Genomic DNA, 23688 nt, shown 5'->3' with positions numbered 1-23688 from the left:
TTGCATCCTTAGAAATACGATGTTTACATCAGTTAATAACAATAATAACAAGGATTAGTTGTGATAACTAATACCTAAAAAGGGAAGAAAGTAGGTGATGTGATAAAGCACAGTCCCTCTATCCCGGGACTGTGGATAAAGCAAATGTTACACGCCAGACAGCATTGTCATTTCTTGATCGAAATGAGTTGCATGTATTTATAAAGTTATTTATCTTTATTTTATGATCTCATCTTTTGAAGTCATTCAAATATAACATTTATGGAGAGAATTCTGTATGAATATCTATTTGTCCGATTCGGGTATACTTGAGTATAGAGTGTATTGAATTAGGACGAAACTTTAATCACAAATCGTCTCTATTTGTTATTGCAACCAACATAAAGGAAATACTTTATCAACATGTGCTAACAGCGACAGCTAACAGCGACCTGCAATATACCCGGAACCAATTATGGTTTGATTTCTTGTCAACTAAACTGGCGAATCACGTTCCTGTAGTCAAATTGTTCAAGTTGCAAGCATGACGTACCCCTCTAGTTCGATCTGTCAAGCCATGGCCACCCAGGAGGCCTTACTTATTCTAATGTTCAGAGTCAAATCTCAGAGATATAAATTTCGTTGATATTATATAACCTCCGGGTTTTTCGCTGGTACTGTAGTATTGGGTTAATGATTATTCCATATTTTATATTGCCAACAATACTGTATTAGCAAAACATAGGAAAACTATCATAGCCTTGCCCTTTGGAAATGTTGCAAAGGGCAGATAGTGGACACTTTGAACGTCGGGGCTCGGTAAGGAAATATCATGCAAGGGACGGCTGAAAATAACTAGGTGTAAACTATCAGGTTTGGTGCACATGCTAGAAAATCACCTGGTTTATTTTTTTAGACTAAATAAATGAACAAACGTAAGATAAATTCATTGGAGGTACCTGCATGTGAAATTTGAAGGTTTGACACAAAGTGAACGAATTTTTGAGGTCCATGAAACGGGACATTTGGCGCCCCGAATATTCATGCAATGCTCATACGTGTTTTGTTATCATGTAATATTGGTCTGGGAAATTGTAAACGGAAACATTTGTGTGTATTCCTTCATGTTTTTCAATCACAATCACTTTTTTACCGTATTTTTTCGTTTTTATTCTTTCACAAATCTGAAAGGTACCTTCATACAAATATTAATTAACCCTACTCGAAGTCGATCATTTTATTTTTATCAAACAATTAATTACAATTAAAGAACATATAGCATAAACTTGACAAATATTAGGAGGACTTGCGTTTTTCATCCAAAATAAAAAAAAAATAATCATCAAAATTAGTCTTAAAATATCATACCAAAGTGATCAAATCTAAGAGATGTCTACCGATGGTACATATCTACCAAGTACTAGTATTTGCATAGATGAGCTCACACAAAACTAGCTAAATGATGACGGCCGACAGACATCATGATTTGCTAACTATAACTATAACCTTCAATTCATATGACCGGTATGCTTTTTCATGAAACAAAATCAACATTTTGTAAGTAAATGACATTCCCATTTCATATCGAAAGAACAGTCATAAAACCGACGGCCTATCTATACTACTGACTGGAAAAATAGCATGAGCAAAGCTAAATTAAAATTTGGTTGTACACGTGACACTCACTACAACCCACTTCGTAAGGTGACTCATAACACGTGCTGATTATACATTTAGATGACAATCATGAACATGGTCTAATATGGATAGAATTCATCACGGGTGTCAATAAAGTAAACAAGACTATACCTTTTATGGATTAAGCTCGGCAGCGTGGGCTCAACTACAGATAACACTAGCGTGACATCCGCCCACGAGTTCGCAGAAACAAACGAATGAGTCGTGAGAGGGCGTTAACCGGAACACAGGATATCACCTTTCAAAGTTTCAGGAACTTCGGTTTGCTTGACATTGAGACCTGAATTCGTTCACATTAAGTCCGCCGGGCGTTGTTGTCACATCGATCTATCGCTGCAGTTGAAGCTCATAACTAACAGAATGTGGACTTGTGCCGTCATCCGAATCACAGTATTATCAGTATGTGTGAGTATGTGGATTGGAGGTCGAACGTCCGCCGAGAGGGCAACTATTTCAGCGCAAGCAAACGAATACAAGGGGCTTGTCATCGCGATACATAACAGTATACAGGAAGACGATCGACTAATCGAGAGAATTAAGGTCAGTGTGGTCTACATAACAATGGGATTTATTGAAATAAAAAGCGGTATTGCTTGCACAAAATGCTGTTCTAATGTATGCAAGTTGTTATGTTTACGTCCTGCATGGAGACATGTCGTGGTAACAGGTCAGGGGTACAACTTGGGGGGCAAGTAACATGCTATCATAGCCAGCACGTCTATAGATGTGTAAAATGGTCGTGGTTGACTGTTAGCTTCATATTTTCACAATTGAATGTGACCTCTATGGTCTCACGGTTTATATTTAGCATATTTTCAGGGACGCGATAATGTGCACTCGATATCCTGAACGTATCCTTCACACACACACGCCGCTGGCCCACTCACAGTGCACATACGCGTCTTTCTCTTCTGTATGAGCATTGTTTGCTGTCCTTGGCGTCTTCCGCTAACAAGAGCGGCTGACCAAACTTTCAAAAAATCAACATCATGAGGATGCTATATCAGTCCTATGTATAGAATATACTAAAATTTACCATTATTATCTCTCTCTAAACAATTAATGGGCAATGTCTAGTCACGTGATATGATGTGGAATCTGTCGCGCGTAATGTATTATTCCAAACTGGACAACGGGACTGTAGCAATGTTTTAACAGTATTTTCCAAGCATGATGCCACTTTGGGAATAGTTCATCGCGCATGCGCATGTTGCGTAACTATGATCCGTCAGTTGGGCCTGCATACAGGTGGAGGTCTTACCGTAAGCTGTTTCTAACATATCACTTTGTACGATACATGAAGAAATTACAAGCATTCTTCTGTCACATAATATGGCGATTATGGCGGCGAATCCGCGTTTACGTCGATTAGGTGCATCGCATAAACCTGTATTGCATTCCATTACAGGTATTCAGTATAAAGAAATGTCAATGAATTACCTTAGTGTGTATACCGTGTCACTAGAAAGGAATAGTTTGGCGATAATAAATAAACCATTGAGAAGTAGAGATACAATTAGAACAATTTTGCAACTTTTGTTCCAGCATTCTGAAACGCCCATCAAGTTCTCGTTCATTGTTCTATCTCCCTTGGTTACCTGACGTCAGCGCTTACGGTCCGGTTGTGGTCATTTCCTTTTCACTCTCAAAAAATGCACGAATATAAAAACTTTTACTTTTGTTACCACTTTGCGCAAAATAGCGAAAAAAAGCTAGAACCACATCAACTACGAAGTATAAGCAGGTGGAATGAATGGACGTGGCGTTAATGCAGTATTACGGTACTAGTTACGTATGGAACGAACATTTAAATATTTTTAAATTACGTCACACAGTCGCTTGAATCCAGTTCTGACCAAGTGCCGGAACAATATGGCGATTACTAGTTACCTTTGTCCTACTTACCATTCGCAAGGGTCGCCGGGAACCAGTGAAACTGTGGCGCTGGCGAGGTTGTGGGACACAAGCGAACACGATAAACTAGAGCAATGATATGTAATTTAATACCAGACTGTGTGAACTGTGTGATATAATTTAGATTCAAGTTTCGAAAAGTGCTTAGAATATTTCATTCAAGTTTGATTTACGAATCAGAATAAAATTTTAACAGCAAAATTAAGACAGGAAACATGGTTCATACATATTACACATACTGGCATACTGTTCGTTATAAAATATTGTTATTCTAAATGGTTGTAGTGGTTTATCCCTCAAAACAATGGTATCTCCCACTACTCATTATCCGACGAAGAATTCACTACTGGTATTCCAATTTGGAAGCAGGCACCGGACGCCTGTCTGAAAGCATCATTGCTGTTAATGTCAAACTGAAAAAAACGTGCCCGTCAATATCACCCTCGTCTCGACTGTGAATACAATTTCACAGATTATGTTTGAACTTGGATATTGTTTCAAACAAAATGAATTATTTCTTTGTATTTGTCATAAAAGTGCTAAAACAATGTTGAAATCTGGCACAGTGTTACAAATTTAGAATGTAGTTTTTGGGGTATATAAGCTCAGTTGAGTAGAGTTAGGGATAGTTGACGTAAACCCACATAAATGCGCATGTACGGCAAGTCAGTTAACACACCAAGTATTGGAGTTCGTTCTCAGAAGCGGCGACACTAAATTTTGCATGAAGGGGTGAGATCTGAAACCTACACCCTCTGTAACACTATTTCCTGTATTTTGAGGGACAAATTCTGCTGACACAAAGGATTTCAGCTTGATGTGGGGGAGACGACGCCCCCACATTTTGTTCGGGTGGGCGGCCGCCCCAACACCCCCCGTGTCGCCGCCAATGATTATTTTAGTATAAAACAGTATGCAAGCCAAATCTAACTTGAGAGTAGATGTAGACACTCGTGGTAAAACAATATGGTTATTTTAGAGTCGGAGTGTATTTAGCACACACCAACGTATATTCAGTGTAGTAGAACAAAAGGGTCAAATGTCATGAATAAATATATCTAATGAAAAACAAAAAAAGACATATATTTGAAAACAAATACATGTACGTTATAGTCATGGTAGATCATAAATAATAATAAAATAACAATGTTCCGACAACCACTATATGTGATCAGAAGTATAGCATAAATATAAACAATAACCGGAATAGGGAAATATAGTATCATTTGTATGTTATAAGAGCACACAAATGATTTCTTTGCGCATTTTAGTTTATAACAGGAAGTATATATGACTCATAATTATTACGACACCTGTCGTTTTTTAGTAGTACAATAGGTAAATTATTGGTTGTGTGTATGCATTGAGGCAAAGATATATTTCTATTTGACCATGAAATGTAATACATGTATTGTTTATTGTTTTGTATTCGTAGACTTGTAGTTCTCGTCAAAAAGATACAATGTGATGAATAATGAAAAAGAAATCTCAAAATCTACAATTTTCTATGATGGCTCTTAATTTTTAGGTCGTATTTGGGATTAATATTTGAAAAGAACTTATTATAAACATTTACCATAACTATAATAATTATATTTCACATCGCGTGCGTTTACGTTCAAGTTCCGTCAGATTAAATGAAATGCAATCAAACTTCGATGCGTACACTGTGTTTCATCAACAGCCCTCATCATTGAATGGCACATCATGGAACATCATTGCCAACATGCATGCGTGCAGCAGATGACATAAATTCTAGAACATTATATGTTAAGACTGTCACGTTTGTTTCCTTTTTACATCAGCCTGATGATTTTACCTGTAACGGCACGTAATCTATTCGGGGTCGTGACACCTTTTAAAACCATCGTGCTTGTAATGGGTCACTTGGTATCGATTGTTTGCTATGTAACAATGTTAACACAGTTCAATTGGAATCTAATCTAGCAGTTGCTGTAGCTTATGAATTTCTCATCCACTCACTTATTTAAGGTCACATACTTCCGACTATAATGACGCCCCAGATCTACAGTGTTTAACATAAATCATGTTACAATGTCAGGTTCCAACGAGCTGGGGCACTATAACGACAACAGTATTCAACTTTTCAAAGGTATTAATTTACTTAGTCAATATCACAGATCTGGTTGTTTCTAACTTTCATTAAAAATTCATTAATATCATACATTTATTTAACATAAAAAACATTCGTGCGTTTCAGCTATGCATCGCAGCCACTCAGTTAGAACAAGAAACGCGTCAAGTCACCTGAAACAACCGGCGAATATTGAAACAGCCGTTTGTTGGAATATGCATTGCAAATATTGTGACTACAAAACCAAATCAGAATTAATTGTTTGACATCCATAATGCGTTTATCTGCTAGTGCAAAGTTATTGCATAATAACAGCATGCCATCATATTCTTTGCAGGAAAGACACCAGTTTCTAGTATCCCAGAGTTCCCTTCGCACCTAGTTAATAATTGGCAAACGTATTGTCTCTACACAGACCGTCTTTACGACAGGTTCAGAATACTTATTTAATGCTCTGCAGAGAAGAATCTTTTGGAAACAAATCACAATACTCATCCCAAAGACATGGTCGGTAAAACCTGAGTACATGGCAGCGAAAGATGAATCCTTCGAAAGAGCGCATGTTATTATTGACAATCCCAACCCCGATTGGGGAAACAACCCGTACACTCAACAGATAGGTGGGTGCGGTAAGAAAGGAGAATACATTCATTTGACTCCAGACTATCTGTTGGATAAGGACACAAGTGAATACATTTGGGGACCAGCAGGTAAGTCATTTTTTATGCATCATGAAATCAGAAGATCTGCCACGTTGGGTTGTGCATTGTACTTCGTGATCAGTGTATGTGATGAACATGGTTAAATGGTTAAATGAACATGGTTAAATGAACATGGTTAAAAAAATATGGTTAAATGAACATGGTTAAATGTGAAATGTACATTTAAACATTCAGCAAACAATTTTTGGAGCAATTCTAATCGAGAAATGTCGATTTATTATGAAACGTTATTACCCCTTGAGTACTTAATTGCTATCAGTCGCGCTTTCGAGTTTCTAAACTGTACGGGCGGACTCACGGAAGAAAATCGGGGTGAGTTGGGATAGACGGCGAGAGTGTGAGAGACAGGGCAAGCTATCTTTTATATGACTAAACAATTGTTCTTTGTTTTGGTGGAATGTTCGTAGTTCCGGTGTAGTGTTTTTTAATCGAACCATTGCTAATGCGTTCACAAATGAAATTACCTCTAGTGTTTCTTAAAAATGTCTCAACGGAAATTGCATTTGGACCCATTTTCTTGTATCGCCGCTCATAACTTGATGTGCTGATTATAAACAGTCAAACCGATGTACATCCGATGCGTTTTATAAAGACAAACTATTCTCCAGTGGTACTCCGGACTAGAGTTCATTACGTGGTTTGTCCCTCAGCTGACCAATTCAAAAAGAACATACCCCGATTTTATTATTCATTCAATGTCTACACTCATTCAACGTAAATATACTGGGATGATGCACGCATTCCATGAACACACAGGTTTAATTAAGTAACTTGAAACACAGTCCCTCTGTATGTGCTTGAAACCAAGAAAAAGTTTTTACTCGAAACAAAAATGAATCATTAATTAGAGAACCGACCAAAATATTTTTTTTAATTCGTGCACATAAAAACACAGTTATTCTTACTATCGGAAATTAATACTGTAGTTTTTTTTGTGCGTGCCAAATCATTCATCAACTTTCACAGAAAAAGAAAATAGTATGAAAATGGACATATGTCGCTATAGCTAAGGAATGAAGTACTAGGGAAATCGTCTATGGTGGCTTTTAGTAATGGCGGGAGTTTTTATATACCAGTGCCAGAATTAGATGAATTTTGTGATTTTGTTTTTGAATTTCGGTTTTGCTGTTTCGTCATAGATACCAATTATTACAATTATTATATTTACACTTATATTTGACTTTTCGTTCTGCACCAATCATTGCTCGTCAGGTTCCTAGAAAATTTAGGAGTACAGTAGAAATAGAGGGGCGTGTAGATAATTATTTTAAAAATAAAAATATATTATTTTTTAATATTTCACGGTTAATATGAGTATAATCTGTGGGCAAAATCCAGTGGGCAAAGATTATGATTTGGTAACATAAATTGTGGCAAGTGTGCCCAATGTCACAGGGTGTTAGCAAATACGTCAGAATATGGAGAGGCGAACATAGCAAAATTATCAAGTTATCTATTGTGAATTGTATGTTTTCTCTCCTTCAATGTTTTATTTTAAAGAAACGTTCTTACACATTTCCGTAGATTTGTTGATGTTTTAATGTATTGTTTTATATCGCATGTCGTTTGTTATTCCGTTACCTACTCGCTAAAAGTTTCATAAGTTTCACTGGTATTGCGCACATTGATACGTCGTACCCCCCCCCCCAATTCACGACTCTCTATTTGAATAAAAAGTTAGTTAAAAGCCTAAAATAAAATCGTGTACATATATACGTCGTAACCCCTCCCCTCAATTCACAGACTCTCTATTTAAATAAAGAGTTAGTTAAAAGCCTAAAATAAAATCGTGTACATATATACGTTGTAACCCCTCCCCCCAATTCACAGACTCTCTATTTGAATAAAAAGTTAGTTAAAAGCCTAAAATAAAATCGTGTACATATATACGTCGTAACCCCTCCCCCAATTCACAGACTCTCTATTTAAATAAAAAGTTAGTTAAAAGCCTAAAATAAAATCGTGTATTAGTTAAAAGCCTAAAATAAAATCGTGTACATATATACGTCGTAACCCCTCCCCCCAATTCACAGACTCTCTATTTAAATAAAAAGTTAGTTAAAAGCCTAAAATAAAATCGTGTACATATATACGTCGTAACCCCTCCCCCCAATTCACAGACTCTCTATTTAAATAAAAAGATAGTTAAAAGCCTAAAATAAAATCGTGTACATATATACGTCGTAACCCCTCCCCCCAATTCACAGACTCTCTATTTAAATAAAAAGTTAGTTAAAAGCCTAAAATAAAATCGTGTACATATATACGTCGTAACCCCTCCCCCAATTCACAGACTCTCTATTTTAATAAAAAGTTAATAAAAGCCTGTAATTGAAAATCGTGTGTAATTAAATAGGAGATTGGCAACTAGATTGACATACACGATTAACACTGTCCACCCATCTGATGGTAATTTCAACAGAGCTGTAACTGTTTCGTAATTGGTTTAGTGGTAAAATGCATCATTTGTTTCATTGGACTAAGGAGTATGTTCCCATGGTTATCTTACAAATGTAATATAATAGTGTCTTACCATTGAAAAGAACACATATTTCAAGAGCTGCCCCTATATGAAGGTCAACCATTGTGAATAAGGTGTAATCAATTGCGAAGTTATACAAATATTGTCACTTCCTTTCGTTTGTAATGATTATTTACATTGTCCATAACAAGTTAATTTTTGATAAAAAAGCAGTTTTAATACATGGTGGAGAACATTCTCCAATAACGCAATACAGTAACATGCAGCTGTCTCAAAATACGGTGAACGGACAATGATACAACCTAATACAATATTCAACACTAGTGTAAATTGCAAGACGCGATAGGTCGACAGTCATTGACATAAATGTAGCATATACCCCAGTTTGTGTTGGCCCGGGTTCATTTGTTCGACAACGAATTGCTACGGAAAGCATACTCCCCAAGCACTTGTCGTACGTGCGAAATCAAATACTACTCGATATAACGAGCTCTGTTCTGTATAAATATAAAACATTTGTTGAGAAATCTGAGACATGATTAAATATCATACTATACCAACGTGGTTTTCTAGTAGAGTTCACCTTGGTTATTCCACACGTCTGTCAATTATAAACGAATAGGCAAGATGAAAATAACAGAGACGTACTAAAAAGCGAAATAACCCTACATATTTAACTTACAGGTCGTTTATTGGTTCATGAGTGGGGTCATCTGAGATACGGACTATTTGACGAATATTTCACATCGTACGAGGACCCCGGTGTCAAGCCTTTCTATCTGGATAGGAGAGAGCGATTGCAGGGAACAAGGTGTTCCCTGGAAATCACCGGGATCAACCGAAATGGGAGATCGTTTGCCCAATGTACGATTAATAGAAGGACAGGTCTCCCCGAAGAAGAATGTCTCTTTTTCCCCGACCTCGAGGGTCAGAAAGCAACAGCTTCTGTCATGTTTGCTCAATACTTGGACCCGGTATGTAACACGCGTTTATAGTAATTTGCGCTCTGAACATTAAATAGCATAGAACATTCGCTTGTGAGAATATTCTGACACACGAGCCTAAAATAACACTGTAACATATGTAGTTTTCTGAGTTCATGTAACGCAATCCTCAATTTCACCCATGTAGGAAATAAGGTACTGTTGACAAACAAGCGCGAATAGCTGATGTAATTATTACACGCGAGACGCATCGTGACTCATGCTCCACACTGTGAGTGTGTCGACTAATCACTTCGATCGAGCCGACACTACAGGACACGTTACTGGGCTAGCTTGACGTGTAGGCGTGAGTGGCGCTCTCCCCGGTCGAAGTGCATCAGATACCACTAACGTGTGTTCGGTTTACGGGCACCGCTGAGGGCGCAACATACGCGACCTTGTCAGGCTAGTTACAATAGCAACTATTTCAAAACATTTTTTTTACAATTTTTCATTAGATTTTTGAATTCTAGTTTCTCACAAACTTGTCCGGTATCCTGATGGCCTGAACCCGTAATTATGAAAGTATGAATAAGCGCAATGTTCTATTCACACTTCTGAAACAAACATCGCTCCGCAGACACGTTCAACATGATTTTAATACCCTGTAGGGACTTGCCAACATATTTCATCTTGAGCGCACTAGAGATCATGATTCTTATTCGTCAGACAAACATACACACAATGTAACTGAGCTTTAAATCCTCTTAACCCAGTGAATATCAATTGCTATATATAGAACTTAATTTATGTAACCGTTAACATTCATATTCTGCATATAATTTCTAAAAATTGTCTGTTGCAAATTTGCAAAGTGTGTATGCGACTGTAACAATTCATAAAATATTTAATTTGGTCCAAGCCTTCTTTATACCGGACATCACGTTATATGGCATGCCACGACTTAAACAAACATTAAATCATGCTTTTATTCAGAAAATAATATAGGAGTATCATATAAATATATATATCAGTCGAAATATTAGTAGGATTTCTGGCCAAATACACTGACAGCGATGCGACAATGGTTTCTATTTGGGGTTCAAATTAAAGACGAACTATTCTAATTCAGATATGTATTCTGTGTTTTGATTTACATGATGTTTCTCTTTGCCTTGCTAGGTCACATCGTGGTGTCACAATAACACGGACGATCCAAGCGGCCTCCACAACAGAGAAGCTCCAAACAGGCATAACAGTATGTGCAACGGAAGGAGTACTTTTGAAGTGATCCTGGAATCTAATGACTTTACAGGCAAGAAGAATCTGCCCTTACCACCCGAAGACAATGTCAACACTGTACCTTATTTTAGACTTGTTCAGCGTCGGGAGAGAAGAGTGGTCTTGGTCTTAGATGTATCAGGAAGTATGGAGGTGTGTGTCTTTTTTTTTCAACATCCTTAATTATTTCGTATCTCATTATTTCGTTGTGGTATTACATCGGGATACTTGGACTTTTATACTAGATTCAAGGTCACACGGGCAAATGAATTTACTCTCCTGATCATTTGTATTTTATTATAGGGCAAGCCATTGACACAGCTGTTGCAAGTATGCACTAACTACATACGTAACACAATTGACGATGGTAGTTATCTTGGGGTAGTGAAGTTTGAAGGCATTGCTGAAACTCTAGTGGATCTCATGCTTATTGACGGGCCACAAATCCGTGAAACTATAATAGCCAATTTACCGACATATGCTGGTGGTCGTACAAGCATAGGTGGGGGTGTCTTGAAAGGAATTGAGGCAAGTAGAATGTATATTTGGTAGTTATACTTGAAGCACAAAATAAGATGTTCTAATATTCTCAGTTTTATTACTTGATGTGGACTAAGAGCCCTAATGATATCACTGAGATGTACTTCTTCTGCATCCAAATACATGTTCCACCGTGTTTTTTGTCCGTCACCCTGTGTTTGAAATTACTGTTGAACCTAACCTTCTCATATATGTATGCTGGTGTGAGCTAATATAATCTGGTGCACCTTAATTTCTTTTTTTTGTTCACATGATAAACAGCAGAAGTGCTATATTTTCCGTATTTTTGAAAGTATGAGCTGTCTGAAAGTACTAGATCTGCGTTCAACCTATTGATGGCATAATTGATATTTGTCGCTTTTCCTAAAGTTATTGTTAGGATAGATCTTGAAGCCAGTACATTGTTTGGCAACACAGCAATCTGATTAAAATAAGATCCTGGTTGGCTTAATTTATTTTATTTTTTTTTATATAAATACTATAATTATTATTTATTTTATTTATTTATTTACTATTATTATTATCATTATTTATTTTAATTATTTTTGACGTTACAATTATTTTGCTGCAAGAATGGTTTTGTTCGTGAAAGCCACCGGGATCTGAACAACCCGCATAGGAACTCTCGTTCCAGAACCAGGCAATTTACCCCGCCAATCACAGAGCGTCTTACAAAGCGGTTAAACTCATGTTTTGCGCAAGCGTAGAACTCCAGATGAAAAAATGGCTGACCACACATGTACTGCTGCAGAGGTGAAGTTCGAGGTAGGTTTATGCGTGTTTCGATGAATTTCGTAATGGTTACTGACAAACAATCGTTGTCTCCTTGCATACTTCGCATATTGTCTTGTTTGTAGCTGTTGTCCTGCAGCGTAACTTTGCGTTCGATGGCTACTAGTATTTAGCTTCTCGGATGCGTGCCTTGGCATAACTTGCTGTTAATTGGTTGACACATGTTAACCCGAAGATTTCAGAACACACTCGCATTTATCTGTTTTATGTGTTTTCGTAATGTCATTCAAGTCGGCCAATTTTCGCCTGAGTCACAGCATTTTTAGTATCTTCTACTTTGATCTACGATGTCTATGTATATGAATACATAGTGAACAGTGTTGTTGTGAACGTTTCGTAGTTTTTTGTGTGGACATTGCGTTTGAAAATTTGATATACTCACGCAATTAACGATTGAAGTCATTTAATATTCAACAGGAAGCTGAAATAGCTTGCATATGTTTTCTCGCAATTGTGGAGATTATTTAAAGATAGACAGTACTGATGTTATGTCATTATTAATTATTTAATGCTTTACACAAATTTGTTCACACTCCTTCCAAGTTTCAAATCCTCAAGCCCCTAAGACAGAGGAAAAATGAATTACCAGTATCTATATTAAAATAAGTGTTGTGTAAACACATATTGAGTATCTTCATTTTTGCTCTTTACAGGGGAAAGCAGACTATTGCTCAAAGTAACAAAGGCATACGCAAGGAGCAGGAATGTGCACTTAGAGAGTATTTTTCCTATTTAAGAGAACTATGATCCTATTTTCCTGATGTGCATTGACCGCAACAGCATCCAAATTGTTACAGTCACAGATCAAGGACAGACTCCATTTCAGACTGTAATAATATAAATGTTTGTCCCAATAAGGCTAATGTTATATATGGTGTTTTGAAAATTGTATGTGATATCCCCTCAACTTTTTACTGGATGGTTGATAAGTTGAGAGAGGAAACTGACCAGTTTCCACGTCTACTGTTTATCACTTGATTATACATCTAGATTATATGATTATTTTGAAGAATATACTGCCTCAATTTCTTACATTGGGATGTACCACAGCGAAACTGATTCTGTAGTATAAGAGTCTCACTTAAAAGAAATGACGAAATTGTCACATACAGAGTTGCATATTATTTTTTGTACAACAGCTCTTAGAATGGGTATTAATTGATATGAAAAATTTTCATCATGATATTCATTTGATAATAGAGTTGTATGTACAGGAATTTGGGAGAGATGACAAACCATCTCATTTCGTTATTTTGTATCATACTTAAGAAACACAAATGTATGCAGACGAGTGAAACTTTATGAAGATTTTGCTTCAAGTTTGGAAATAAATCAATTGAAAGACAAAGTATTATATCACAGTTGTTGTGATATTTGTGTATCTAAGTGTTCATGTGGACATGGCAAAGATGAGAGTAGTTATATTGAAAGACATCTTATTCATTACTGTGCAGATAGTGATAGTGTTAGCAGTGACAGTATAGAGTCTGATGCAATAATTGAGAATAGCTTATCAAGCACTGGTAAAGAGGACTGAATGTGCCATTGATAATAGCAGTGTGAAGTTGGTATAATCAGATTGGCATTGTATTTGTATTTCATTGTCATCTGATTAAAAACATTTGAAGAAGCATTTTCATAATGTTATTCATTGGTGAACGAGAATTGATCACAATTTACAAGTGTGACATGAGGATCTGTATTTGTTATCCAACAGATTCAAACAAATATCTCTGAATGTGAAAATTCTTATTTTGGGGATATTTTTAATCAAATGTTGATACGATGCCAAGTAGATTTTGACAAACTTCAATAATAAATAACTAATTAAATTTGTAAAACCTTTTTTTACCCATTTTTTCCTCAGTACGAGTCAGACATGTTATTTGTGATTGACTACAGAAATTGTAGTTAAAAGCTCTGTCTTGCATATGAATTATTACTTGTAGTACAACATTTTCTTTTATTGGATCTGTCCCCATGCTGGGAATACAAAATGTACATGTACAGAGACATCAGTTATATTATTTTTAATAAATTATTGACAATTGCCAATGTGTCTTAATTGCTGTGAAAACAGTTTTATATTTTGTTCCCTACACACATTTAGAACTATAAAACCATGTACCTAGGGGGTGATCCTTGTTGACAATACAACTGCATTTTATTTTTTGACCAAAAAATTGATTCTAACTGGCTAAAAACAATCATATCAGCTCTGCTGGGCACAGCCAACCATTTTTCAATCCAATAATTTCATCTGTATTCCGGAGAATCTTTTTTCTGGTGTATCCACTGGCAAGGTTTCCAGCTTTATTCAAAAACTCTTTTTTTTAAAACCAAAACTACATACGACATAGTAGCTAACAAACAGAAACAATCTGAAACTAAAAGAAACAAAATTAATAATTAGTTCATTTGTATTTACAGCTCCTATTCACGTTACGTCACGATAAATTATTCAATTATAGCGGCAAACACAGGGATTTCGCTGTAGTTTTCCACGGTTTTCGTCGTGAAAACGACCAATTTCGGACCATCGTCCTCAAAATAATTGATGAAAAAGTTTCGGAACCCATCGACAGTAGAAACTTGAGGCGAAAATAATGAAAAAAACTGCTCTTAATGCCCGACCTGATTTCAGGTCAATAAAATAGAGCAACTTGCATAGGATGGAACTGTAGCTCTCTGATTTCGCGTTAACACCACGACGAACGAAATACCCGACAGCGAAACCAAGCAAGCTACAGAACTGCAGTTAACCTCCGACGCAAAATAACAAAAAGTGATTGATTGAGATCCATCATTACAAATGAATACAAACAAAATTGCTTCAATTTTCACAATATCATGTCATACATACACTGTCAGTTGACTAAAGTTGTCTGTCGTTTATTTTTTTTAACAAGAAACGAATCTATAAATACACAATATACCATAGACCCTCCAGTCTATGAATATACTTACCAATAACAACTCCGAAATCTTCACGCTGACGAAAAACAAAATGGCGACCATAACAAAACCACTCGCGTAATCTTACACATGTTACAACGAATTTGATTGGCTGCTGTTTTTCTCGTAAATTGTGAGACTGGAACGAGAGTTCCTATGCGGGTTGTTCAGATCCAGGTGGCTTTCACGAACAAAACCATTTTTGCAGCAAAATAATTGTAACGTTAAAAAATAATTAAAATAAATAATAATAATAATTATAGTAAATAATTAAAATAAATGATAATTATATAAAAAAAAAATAAAAAAAAATTAAGCCAACCAGGATCTTATTTTAATCAGATTGGCAACACAGTATCTTATATGAATCGTTCTACCAACGTCTAATATCTGTATAATTCTATTACCCGCGATTATTGCAGGTGTTGTCAAATTTCGGAAACGAAGATACCACTGGTGGCTATATTATACTCGTGTCTGACGGCGAAGAGACCAGCGAACCAATCATCGACGATATCTGGGGCGATATTGAGTTGGCTGGAGTTGTTATTGACACAGTGGCCTTTAGTGACAAAGCAGACAAAAAGCTAGAATCTCTGGCAACCAAGACGGGCGGATTGTCATTTTTCTTCTCCGGCAACGATGATACTACCGCCCTGTACGATGCGTTCACAAGCACAATCACAAAAAGACCAGGGGAGTCAAGTAACAATTTGCCTATCCAGGTAAAGTCTGACTTCGGTTTTACTTGTCATAAAAAAACGGGCGTCGCAGAAGAATTCCCGAGTTATGCGTATGCTGGTCTCATTTGTTTTATCATCGTGGGAAACAGTTCTTTTGAACTTAACCAACTGACGGAAAACACAGATATATTATGCGCTGTGATAATGAAGCATACTTAGGATTTTATAATGACACGGAATGAACTCGGGCATGCGCAATATATTCTGCCCATTGTTCTTGCAACTGTTCTCATGTACTTGTGCTGTAGCATGACATCAAATATAATAATGATATATAGCATGAATAAATTACAAAAGATGTTCAATTTTTGTTAACAAATCATATAATTATACATGTAACATTTACGTTTGTAATATTTATGTTATCAATCGCCTTTGTAATTATAGCTCTACAGTGGTGTCGTAAAGATTCCGTCTAAAGCCGCCAAAACCGATTCAGTCTCCTTGGACTCGGCTCTTGGTAAAATGACCCTGTTCTCGTTCACCTGGACCACAAATGAAGTAAGCGTAATAATGACGTCACCGGATGGCATCGAAATAAGTATTAATGACGTTGACATCTATAAGGTAGACAGAGCTTTGAAAATGATTTCAATAAAGATTCCAGAAATAGCACAGGTAAATGTTTCCTTTAATTTATATTCTTAGTGGGCGGGACTAGGTGGTGCGTGGAGAGGAGCATGTTCAAACGTCATTTAGGGTATCTTGTGTAGGAATAAATATGTTTAATATAGATAGTTTGAGGATTTTAACATTGATTACCAAAAAAACCCATCGTGAAACACAATAACTAAACAATGGTTCAAATGCAGCGGTTTTATATAAAAGGATTTATTTATTTATTTGGAACTAAATAAATCAGAAAGAATGGAACAAATAACCAAATCCACACCAAAATAGTTCCATAAAGGTTTGAATTTTTTCCAGCAAAGGTCAGACATTCACAAGATTATTTAAACTGTTCTTCTCAAAGTAAAATATTTGTAAATGTTTATATATTCTGCCCTGAAACGAGTGTTTCCGAATTTCTATCCCTATTACGATTATTTGCAATTCAACCTTATGGAGTTGAAGGCATAATGTATTAAATTATACGATTATTATTATTATTACTATGATTACACTGTGAATATTATATAATTTATTGTAGAGTGGTAAATGGACATATGTCATTAGTAACATCCACCGGTCGGACGAAGTCGTCAATGTCGGCGTGAAATCGGAGCGCAAAAGTATGGATGTTGAACCGATACTGTTGAGATCACAGCTTGATTCTACACTTGTTGACTACAGTCAGGGACGTGCCCCAGTGATTATTTACGCAGAGGTCACCAGAGGTTATCATGCCGTTGTGAATGCTTCAATTATTGCCTTTGTCGATAACACAGAGGGCTATACGGAACAGCTTCGTCTGCTAGACAACGGGGCAGGTACAGACACCCCTTTTATGGCTATTTAGCTGAAATTGACATGATGCCATTATATGATAAGATTATGTACAATAAATAATATACGTTTATGTTGATTTTTTTGGAGTTGGTAAGAGGTCTAAAGATTATAATTTAGTATGCTGTTACTCGATATGTATGTTGTATTCGTCACATGGAACTCATCTCATACGCGATGGTGGTGGTGGTGGTTGTGGTGTGTGTGTGTGTGGGGGGGGGGGGGGTCGATGACAGTGGCGCTATAACTGAAACGACTCGTCATTTCTATCCCATAATTCATTGAACATCTGTTTAAACCCTTTGATTTCTTTTGATAAGTATATCCCGGAGACAGCATGCCTAATGATAATCAATGTTGTGATTAGCAATATATGTGTACGTGTGTGCAGACGTCAAAGAATGTATGACGCTCATCACTATTGTCAATAAAATATTTCATTGAAACATTGTTTATCTTCGAGTCTACGCCATTGTGGACATTATGCGGGCCAGTACCCGCCGTATTTACGTATCCTGCGAATTTTTAATTTTTGGCGAATATTTTTTATCATTTTTCGTAAAAGATTCTATTTTCGACTTCTTCGTGAAAACTACTATTTAAGTTGCTTTGATACTTTGTATTTAGGTACCATGGGCTGACCTCGAGATTTGTAAGAAGACAACAACAACTGTAATTGTCATGGCAACAACAAACTAATTGGCTGAAATATTGTGCGAACACTAATATGCAAACAGTTAACATCTCATCGTACAGAACATTATCCACTTTGTTTTGAGGAAGAGACTATACAAAGACAGCGGAGCTATTTCGACTGTAAAAGTCGCTTGTTAATAACCGGACGTAACAGTGATGACACTGTATTAATCACATTGCGCCATTACTATCATGGAGATAATTACCTTGTTATTATTCGTCATTGCAGGATCGGATATCACAAAAAATGACGGCATTTACTCATCGTATTATTTTAACTTCACCAGTGATGGGCGGTATGGTGTCCAGATTAAAGTAGATAACTCCGAAGGGTCTGCTAAGTTAAGAACGCGCGTCAATGGCCGTAGCAGAGCTTTCCCCCGTGGAGTTAGTACTGGTAAGTTTTAGCTTGTTTTGGACGTTTTGAAAAAGTACACCACGTTGTATAACTTGCTTTCCGTACTAATTAACGTGATATTATTCAGAAAAAAACTGATATGCGTTGTGTTTTGTTTTATTTCTACATGTAAACATTAATTCTCAGTTGGCTAGTATTGTTGTTGAATTGAATGATCGAAGTGAATGCATTACCAAATGTATATTTTTTTCTCTCAGATGGTAGGATTTCAGAACCAACGTATGAGGACGCGGAACAGTTTAATCGAGCGAACAGTGCGGGTACATTCGAGGTTACTGGGTATTACACGGACCCGAACGCACCATTAGATGTATTCGCTCCGTCAAGGATAATAGATTTAGAAGTTGTGTCGACCTCACATGAACACCGGACTGTTGTACTGCAGTGGACTGCGACAGGCAACAATTTTGACCAAGGAACAGGTACTTCTAGATTTTGTCTGATTACAAGTCAGCAGAATTGACATACTGTTAAAAATATCTTATGTAATCAAACCAATCGTGTTATATCTTCCACGGGGGGGGGGGTCACTCTATATCAAAACCTTACACCATGTGCGTTCTTGCTAAAAAATAATAGGCCCCTAGGGCTGGCAGCACATTGCCAAACCATACCCCCTATTTCGGGCGCACTGTAAATGTAGTACCCCATATTGAAGAAAAAAAACCACCCCTATTGCAGACATATATTGAGAACATCCTACTCCTATTGCGAGCATTCTCTGCCGTTTTTTTCACTCAAGTGGGGTGTGATTAACTCAAACAAGCTATGGCCTAGGGTGGTGTATGGGAGTAGTTGTTGCAAGAAGGGGCCTACAGCGGGCGCAGCAACCCTGCGAGTGTATTCCTGGAGGCCTATTGCAGACATTAGAATTTTAAAGGGGGCTTATTTGCCTCCCGCGCGGGTCCGCTTTAGAAGGTGAAAAACACACCTTTCCCCGCTAAATTTGGAACGCACATGGGGTAGTAACGGCATAAAGAGTGATCCCCCCCGGGTTATCTTCTCGTGCAATAATTTGTGTTGGCTGGTTTTCCCGCCTCAAGTGTCCTGGCGCACCAAGCTAGTAATGCTTACAGCATTCTGATTGGTCCATCCCATTCTCGTTCCTTGTTCTATTTCCCTTGGTTATCTGACTTCAGCCCTTACCCTCGTGGTCGTTTCATATATAAAGCAGATGTTTCCCACGCTTTCAAAAGTTGTACGAATATAAGACTGTTTTTTATTACTTTGGACAAAAATAGGCAGTAATGCAGGGGCGATACAGAATTTTTTTAGGGGGGTCCAAACTTTAAAATCGCCAGACAAAGTTAATGATTTTTTTTATATTATACAAAAACAAATTAAATACATTTTGCAACGGGGGGGGGGGGGGGGTTTGGACCCCAAGAACCCCCCTCTAGATACGCCACTGTAATGTTAGAACTACCTCAAGTATATATAAGGTCGAAGCAGGGGAATGAATGGACGCGACATTATCGTAATATTACAGATACGTATACGTAGAACGGAACTTGAAATGTTTTCAAATTACGTCACTCAGTCACGTGCAATGGGCCGGAATCTCGGCCCAGTGGAACAATATGGCGATTACTAGTTACCTGCTTCCTAATTGCCATTCGAAAGAAACGCCGGGAACCAGCGAATAATTTTCATCGCTAAGTTGCAAGCATCACAGCTACAGCGCCCTCCACGTCTGAATATACGTACCGCTTGATTCACGGATATTGATTCGTAAAAAAACACGAAAGCTATCTGAAATGATTGAAGGTTATATTACATTATGTTTTATACATAATACGAGGGTCCATTGCCCAGTTGTAAAAAAAAATATTCCAAGTAGGACCTAGATTTCCTTAGTGAAATCTAGCTGTATATTGGTTTTAATTATTTATTTGACAATCGTCTAGGTTTCACAGTACAAATATAATTTGTCTCGAGAGGCGGATCAATGTATTCCTATTTTGAAACGACTATATGCAAATGATGACATGCTTGCATTTTAATAATACGAAACATAACCGAACGTTGATTTTGTGAGTGGAATTTTAGCGAAAACTAACCGGATTTTGAATATGCAATATTGACGAAAATGTGTCATTTTATAGTATTGGTGTTTGGTACTGTATCCTGATAGATACGTGGGACTAGGATATATCAATATTTACCAATATTGAAATGTTGGTCTTCCAAAATATACATGCTTATTCTATTTTGCATACAGTGAATAATATTGTGTGTGTGCTACAAATGAAACATTAATGGTTTACAATGAATCACATTCCAATTCGCTCATCAACCTGCAGTTTCAAACAAAAAATATGTTTTTAGTTCATATTGCATGTTGAAATTACCGACTGGTATATTTAGAATGAATAAGCAGCTGGGTAAACCTCGCTGTGAACATTTGAAATTAGATTGTTTATTATTTGATGTAAATAAAAACCAAACCACAATAATTGTGTATTTTGTTCTTGATGATTTTAGGCGTTAGTACATTGTCGTGTACAGGTGGATTTACTGTAGCATGAAACTGCCTAGATTACCTACAATCGACTCTAACGTTAACAGCTACACACATTTGCATTTGCAATCAAATAATATTATAAACAATTTTCCCAACAGCGGCTGAGTACGATCTACGAGTCAGTGAGGATATCAACGTTTTGTACGATGACCTTGAAACAGCCTATAAACTTGAGAATGATGATGTGACTGTCGGGGATCTCACGGCACCATTGGCTGCTGGGTTAATACAACGCATAACAGTTAAGATTCCATCCACCGTGGATAAGACTGCCATCAAAATATCTTTTTCGATCAGAGCGTTAGATAACGCTGGCAATCGTGGTGACCCGTCCAACGTTGCTACTGCTACATTGTACGCCCCGGGCGCTGACGCCGTAGTAATTATAGTAGTGGTTTTTGTCGTACTCGTTTTCTTAATATTGCTGGTCATTGCAGTATGTGTGGGGATTGTATTATACAGGAAGAAGCAGACAAAGGCGAAGACATCCACGGCTGAACGAGCAACATTCACTACCAAGGCAACAACAGCAACAGTAGTTGTGAAGAAAAACACTCCTAAAGGCGGATTAAAAGTGATGGTATAAATATAGCAAGCAGTTGAACGTACATTTAGTATCCACGCCGTTATATGATGGCCATTATCGGAGGTGACAAGGTTCATAATGATAACCATTCATCAAGGCTACAAATTGCGGATATTTCTATGCCTTTGAATGTATATATTTATTTATTTTGTTTATACATTAACTATGTTGTGTCCGATCTGCTCACTACAATTAAAACACGTTTTTATTTTTTTGCAACCATAGCCATTTTTACCTGAAAGCGATTTGATATTGCTCATGTAACGTTGACTCGACATTGAATTTGGTAGATAACATCTTGACACACTATTTACTAACCATTTGTTTTTATATTTATTTTGTGTGTTCTCATTTGAAATGATTGTCTCACATTGGTCGATGATAGAGAAGTTAAAATCTGTCAACAAAAAACACAAATAACATAAACTATATTGTTCACAGCTTCCTTTTGCGTTTCAAAGTACTGATTTGTCGAGGATATATATATGTTGACACTGTCGCCAAGAATTTTTAACACTCGCTTGCATTCCATTTCTGTAATATAATTCCTTTTTTTGCACCTCTTAAAGAGGCATCATTGTATATATCGTAGTACTTTTCTCATATTGTCATCTTAATATATGTTAAATTTGCTGTAGAATTAGGATCACAGTGCCAATATTGTGTGTTATCCATTTATTTATAATAATAGTCATCCTAGAAGACGTAGTGTATTTTTCATAGTCAATTAACTTTTGTTATTGGTGCATGATTTACTTAAAGCAGTAATCATTACTTGTTATTATTTGTATTCAATAATTTTTATAATAATATTTGAGTGTTTTAACACGTTGTCATCGTGTCATGTTGTTTACAAATGTGTATGTCTCGGTATATCCACTGCTACAAACAAACAAGTATTACAACCTATATTTTATAAATATTCTGTATCCCCTGACATAGGCAATATATCATGATTGACGAGTACGATGCTTTCGTCATCATAGTACACAGATAATTACAACATCGAAACTCAAAACAATGAAAGGAAGCAGCATGAATATCATCCAGATAATCATCAGACTTTTCAAGTTTTTTTCCGTTGATTTAATTAGAGTTTAATCACAGACAACCAATGGAAACGCTACTTCAATATACATTTTTTTCTTTACAATTTGAATTCAAAATCAGTCTAATTACCCACATATCATTATTGTCAATAACGTTGTTGGTAACAGGAGAAGTGAGTAAATGATGAATCTGCGTCTGTTGTCGTCGTAGTCATAGTCGTCAATATTCATGTGAATACGTATGATAACATGAACAGTTAACTTGCTTGTTTCTTTAGTGTATGATCAGAATTAGTATCGAGAATACAATTACAATTTTAGTCAGCTCACATTTAAAGTTACGTATTGCATATAAGTATTATTCGTCGTCATCAGCAAATATATAGAATATATGCTATTTCAGTATTGGATGTTTCAGCATAATATGGAAGATGCAAATACAGACGTTATCGCATATAAATATGGCCCTCCAATTTACTCTCTCCCCTGTATATATTTTATCATCCAATATCTACCACGAATTACCCCTCCCCCAGAACAAACAATACCGGTCCATTACGCCACAAATATATTATAATACCTCTAATACACGTATTCTGCCGTTCATTAATAAACGTGATGTATAACTACTTTCTCCTCACTCTAATATAATATATTGTATTCTATTGAGCCCCCCCTCCACTCATAACACAAAACAGTAAAAGACGTTCTGTGCTCCACAATGTAGTAATCCACCCGACCATATAATTTGCCCTTCAATATTCCCTCTAAGGTAGAGACGCAGTTTACCTGACAGGTAATTTAATTAGTTAATTAGGAAAGATGACCTCCCTTGTCCACAAAAC

At 36.6% G+C, this 23688-nt stretch overlaps 1 protein-coding gene and 2 long non-coding RNA genes across 3 annotated transcripts; 2 read left to right on the top strand and 1 right to left on the bottom strand.

The window, feature by feature from the left end:
* The first annotated feature begins 1926 nt into the window (after positions 1 to 1926).
* On the top strand, positions 1927 to 22620 carry LOC100368458 (calcium-activated chloride channel regulator 1). The gene is made up of 11 exons (XM_002731858.4): positions 1927 to 2217; positions 6102 to 6396; positions 9575 to 9864; positions 10996 to 11247; positions 11398 to 11622; positions 15804 to 16106; positions 16512 to 16742; positions 17275 to 17554; positions 18496 to 18663; positions 18882 to 19106; positions 21307 to 22620. Exons 1-11 carry the CDS (start codon positions 2038 to 2040, stop codon positions 21792 to 21794), a joined length of 2937 nt encoding a protein of 978 aa, XP_002731904.1. The 5' UTR covers positions 1927 to 2037; the 3' UTR covers positions 21795 to 22620.
* On the top strand, positions 12170 to 14476 carry LOC146747655 (uncharacterized). The gene is made up of 2 exons (XR_014928973.1): positions 12170 to 12399; positions 13080 to 14476. It is a non-coding gene; the product is annotated as an uncharacterized LOC146747655 (long non-coding RNA).
* On the bottom strand, positions 14648 to 15532 carry LOC144345057 (uncharacterized). The gene is made up of 2 exons (XR_013419315.2): positions 15394 to 15532; positions 14648 to 14813 (listed from the first exon to the last, which is right to left on the bottom strand). It is a non-coding gene; the product is annotated as an uncharacterized LOC144345057 (long non-coding RNA).
* Positions 22621 to 23688: the final 1068 nt, after the last annotated feature.

The sequence above is a fragment of the Saccoglossus kowalevskii genome, chromosome 3 (assembly GCF_978046115.1).
Source record: "Saccoglossus kowalevskii chromosome 3, keSacKowa6.1, whole genome shotgun sequence".
NCBI lineage: Eukaryota > Metazoa > Hemichordata > Enteropneusta > Harrimaniidae > Saccoglossus > Saccoglossus kowalevskii.
This window is presented reverse-complemented; position numbering and strand designations above follow the sequence as displayed.

What these genes read in the sequence shown, in the direction of transcription:
- LOC100368458 (XM_002731858.4), top strand. Translation starts at nt 2,038, where the DNA reads ATGTGGACTTGTGCCGTCATCCGAATCACAGTATTATCAGTATGTGTG. An exon ending in ATACATTTGGGGACCAGCAG is followed by an intron (nt 6,397 to 9,574) that starts GTAAGTCATTTT and finishes TTTAACTTACAG; the next exon opens with GTCGTTTATTGGTTCATGAG. An exon ending in TTGCTCAATACTTGGACCCG is followed by an intron (nt 9,865 to 10,995) that starts GTATGTAACACG and finishes TTGCCTTGCTAG; the next exon opens with GTCACATCGTGGTGTCACAA.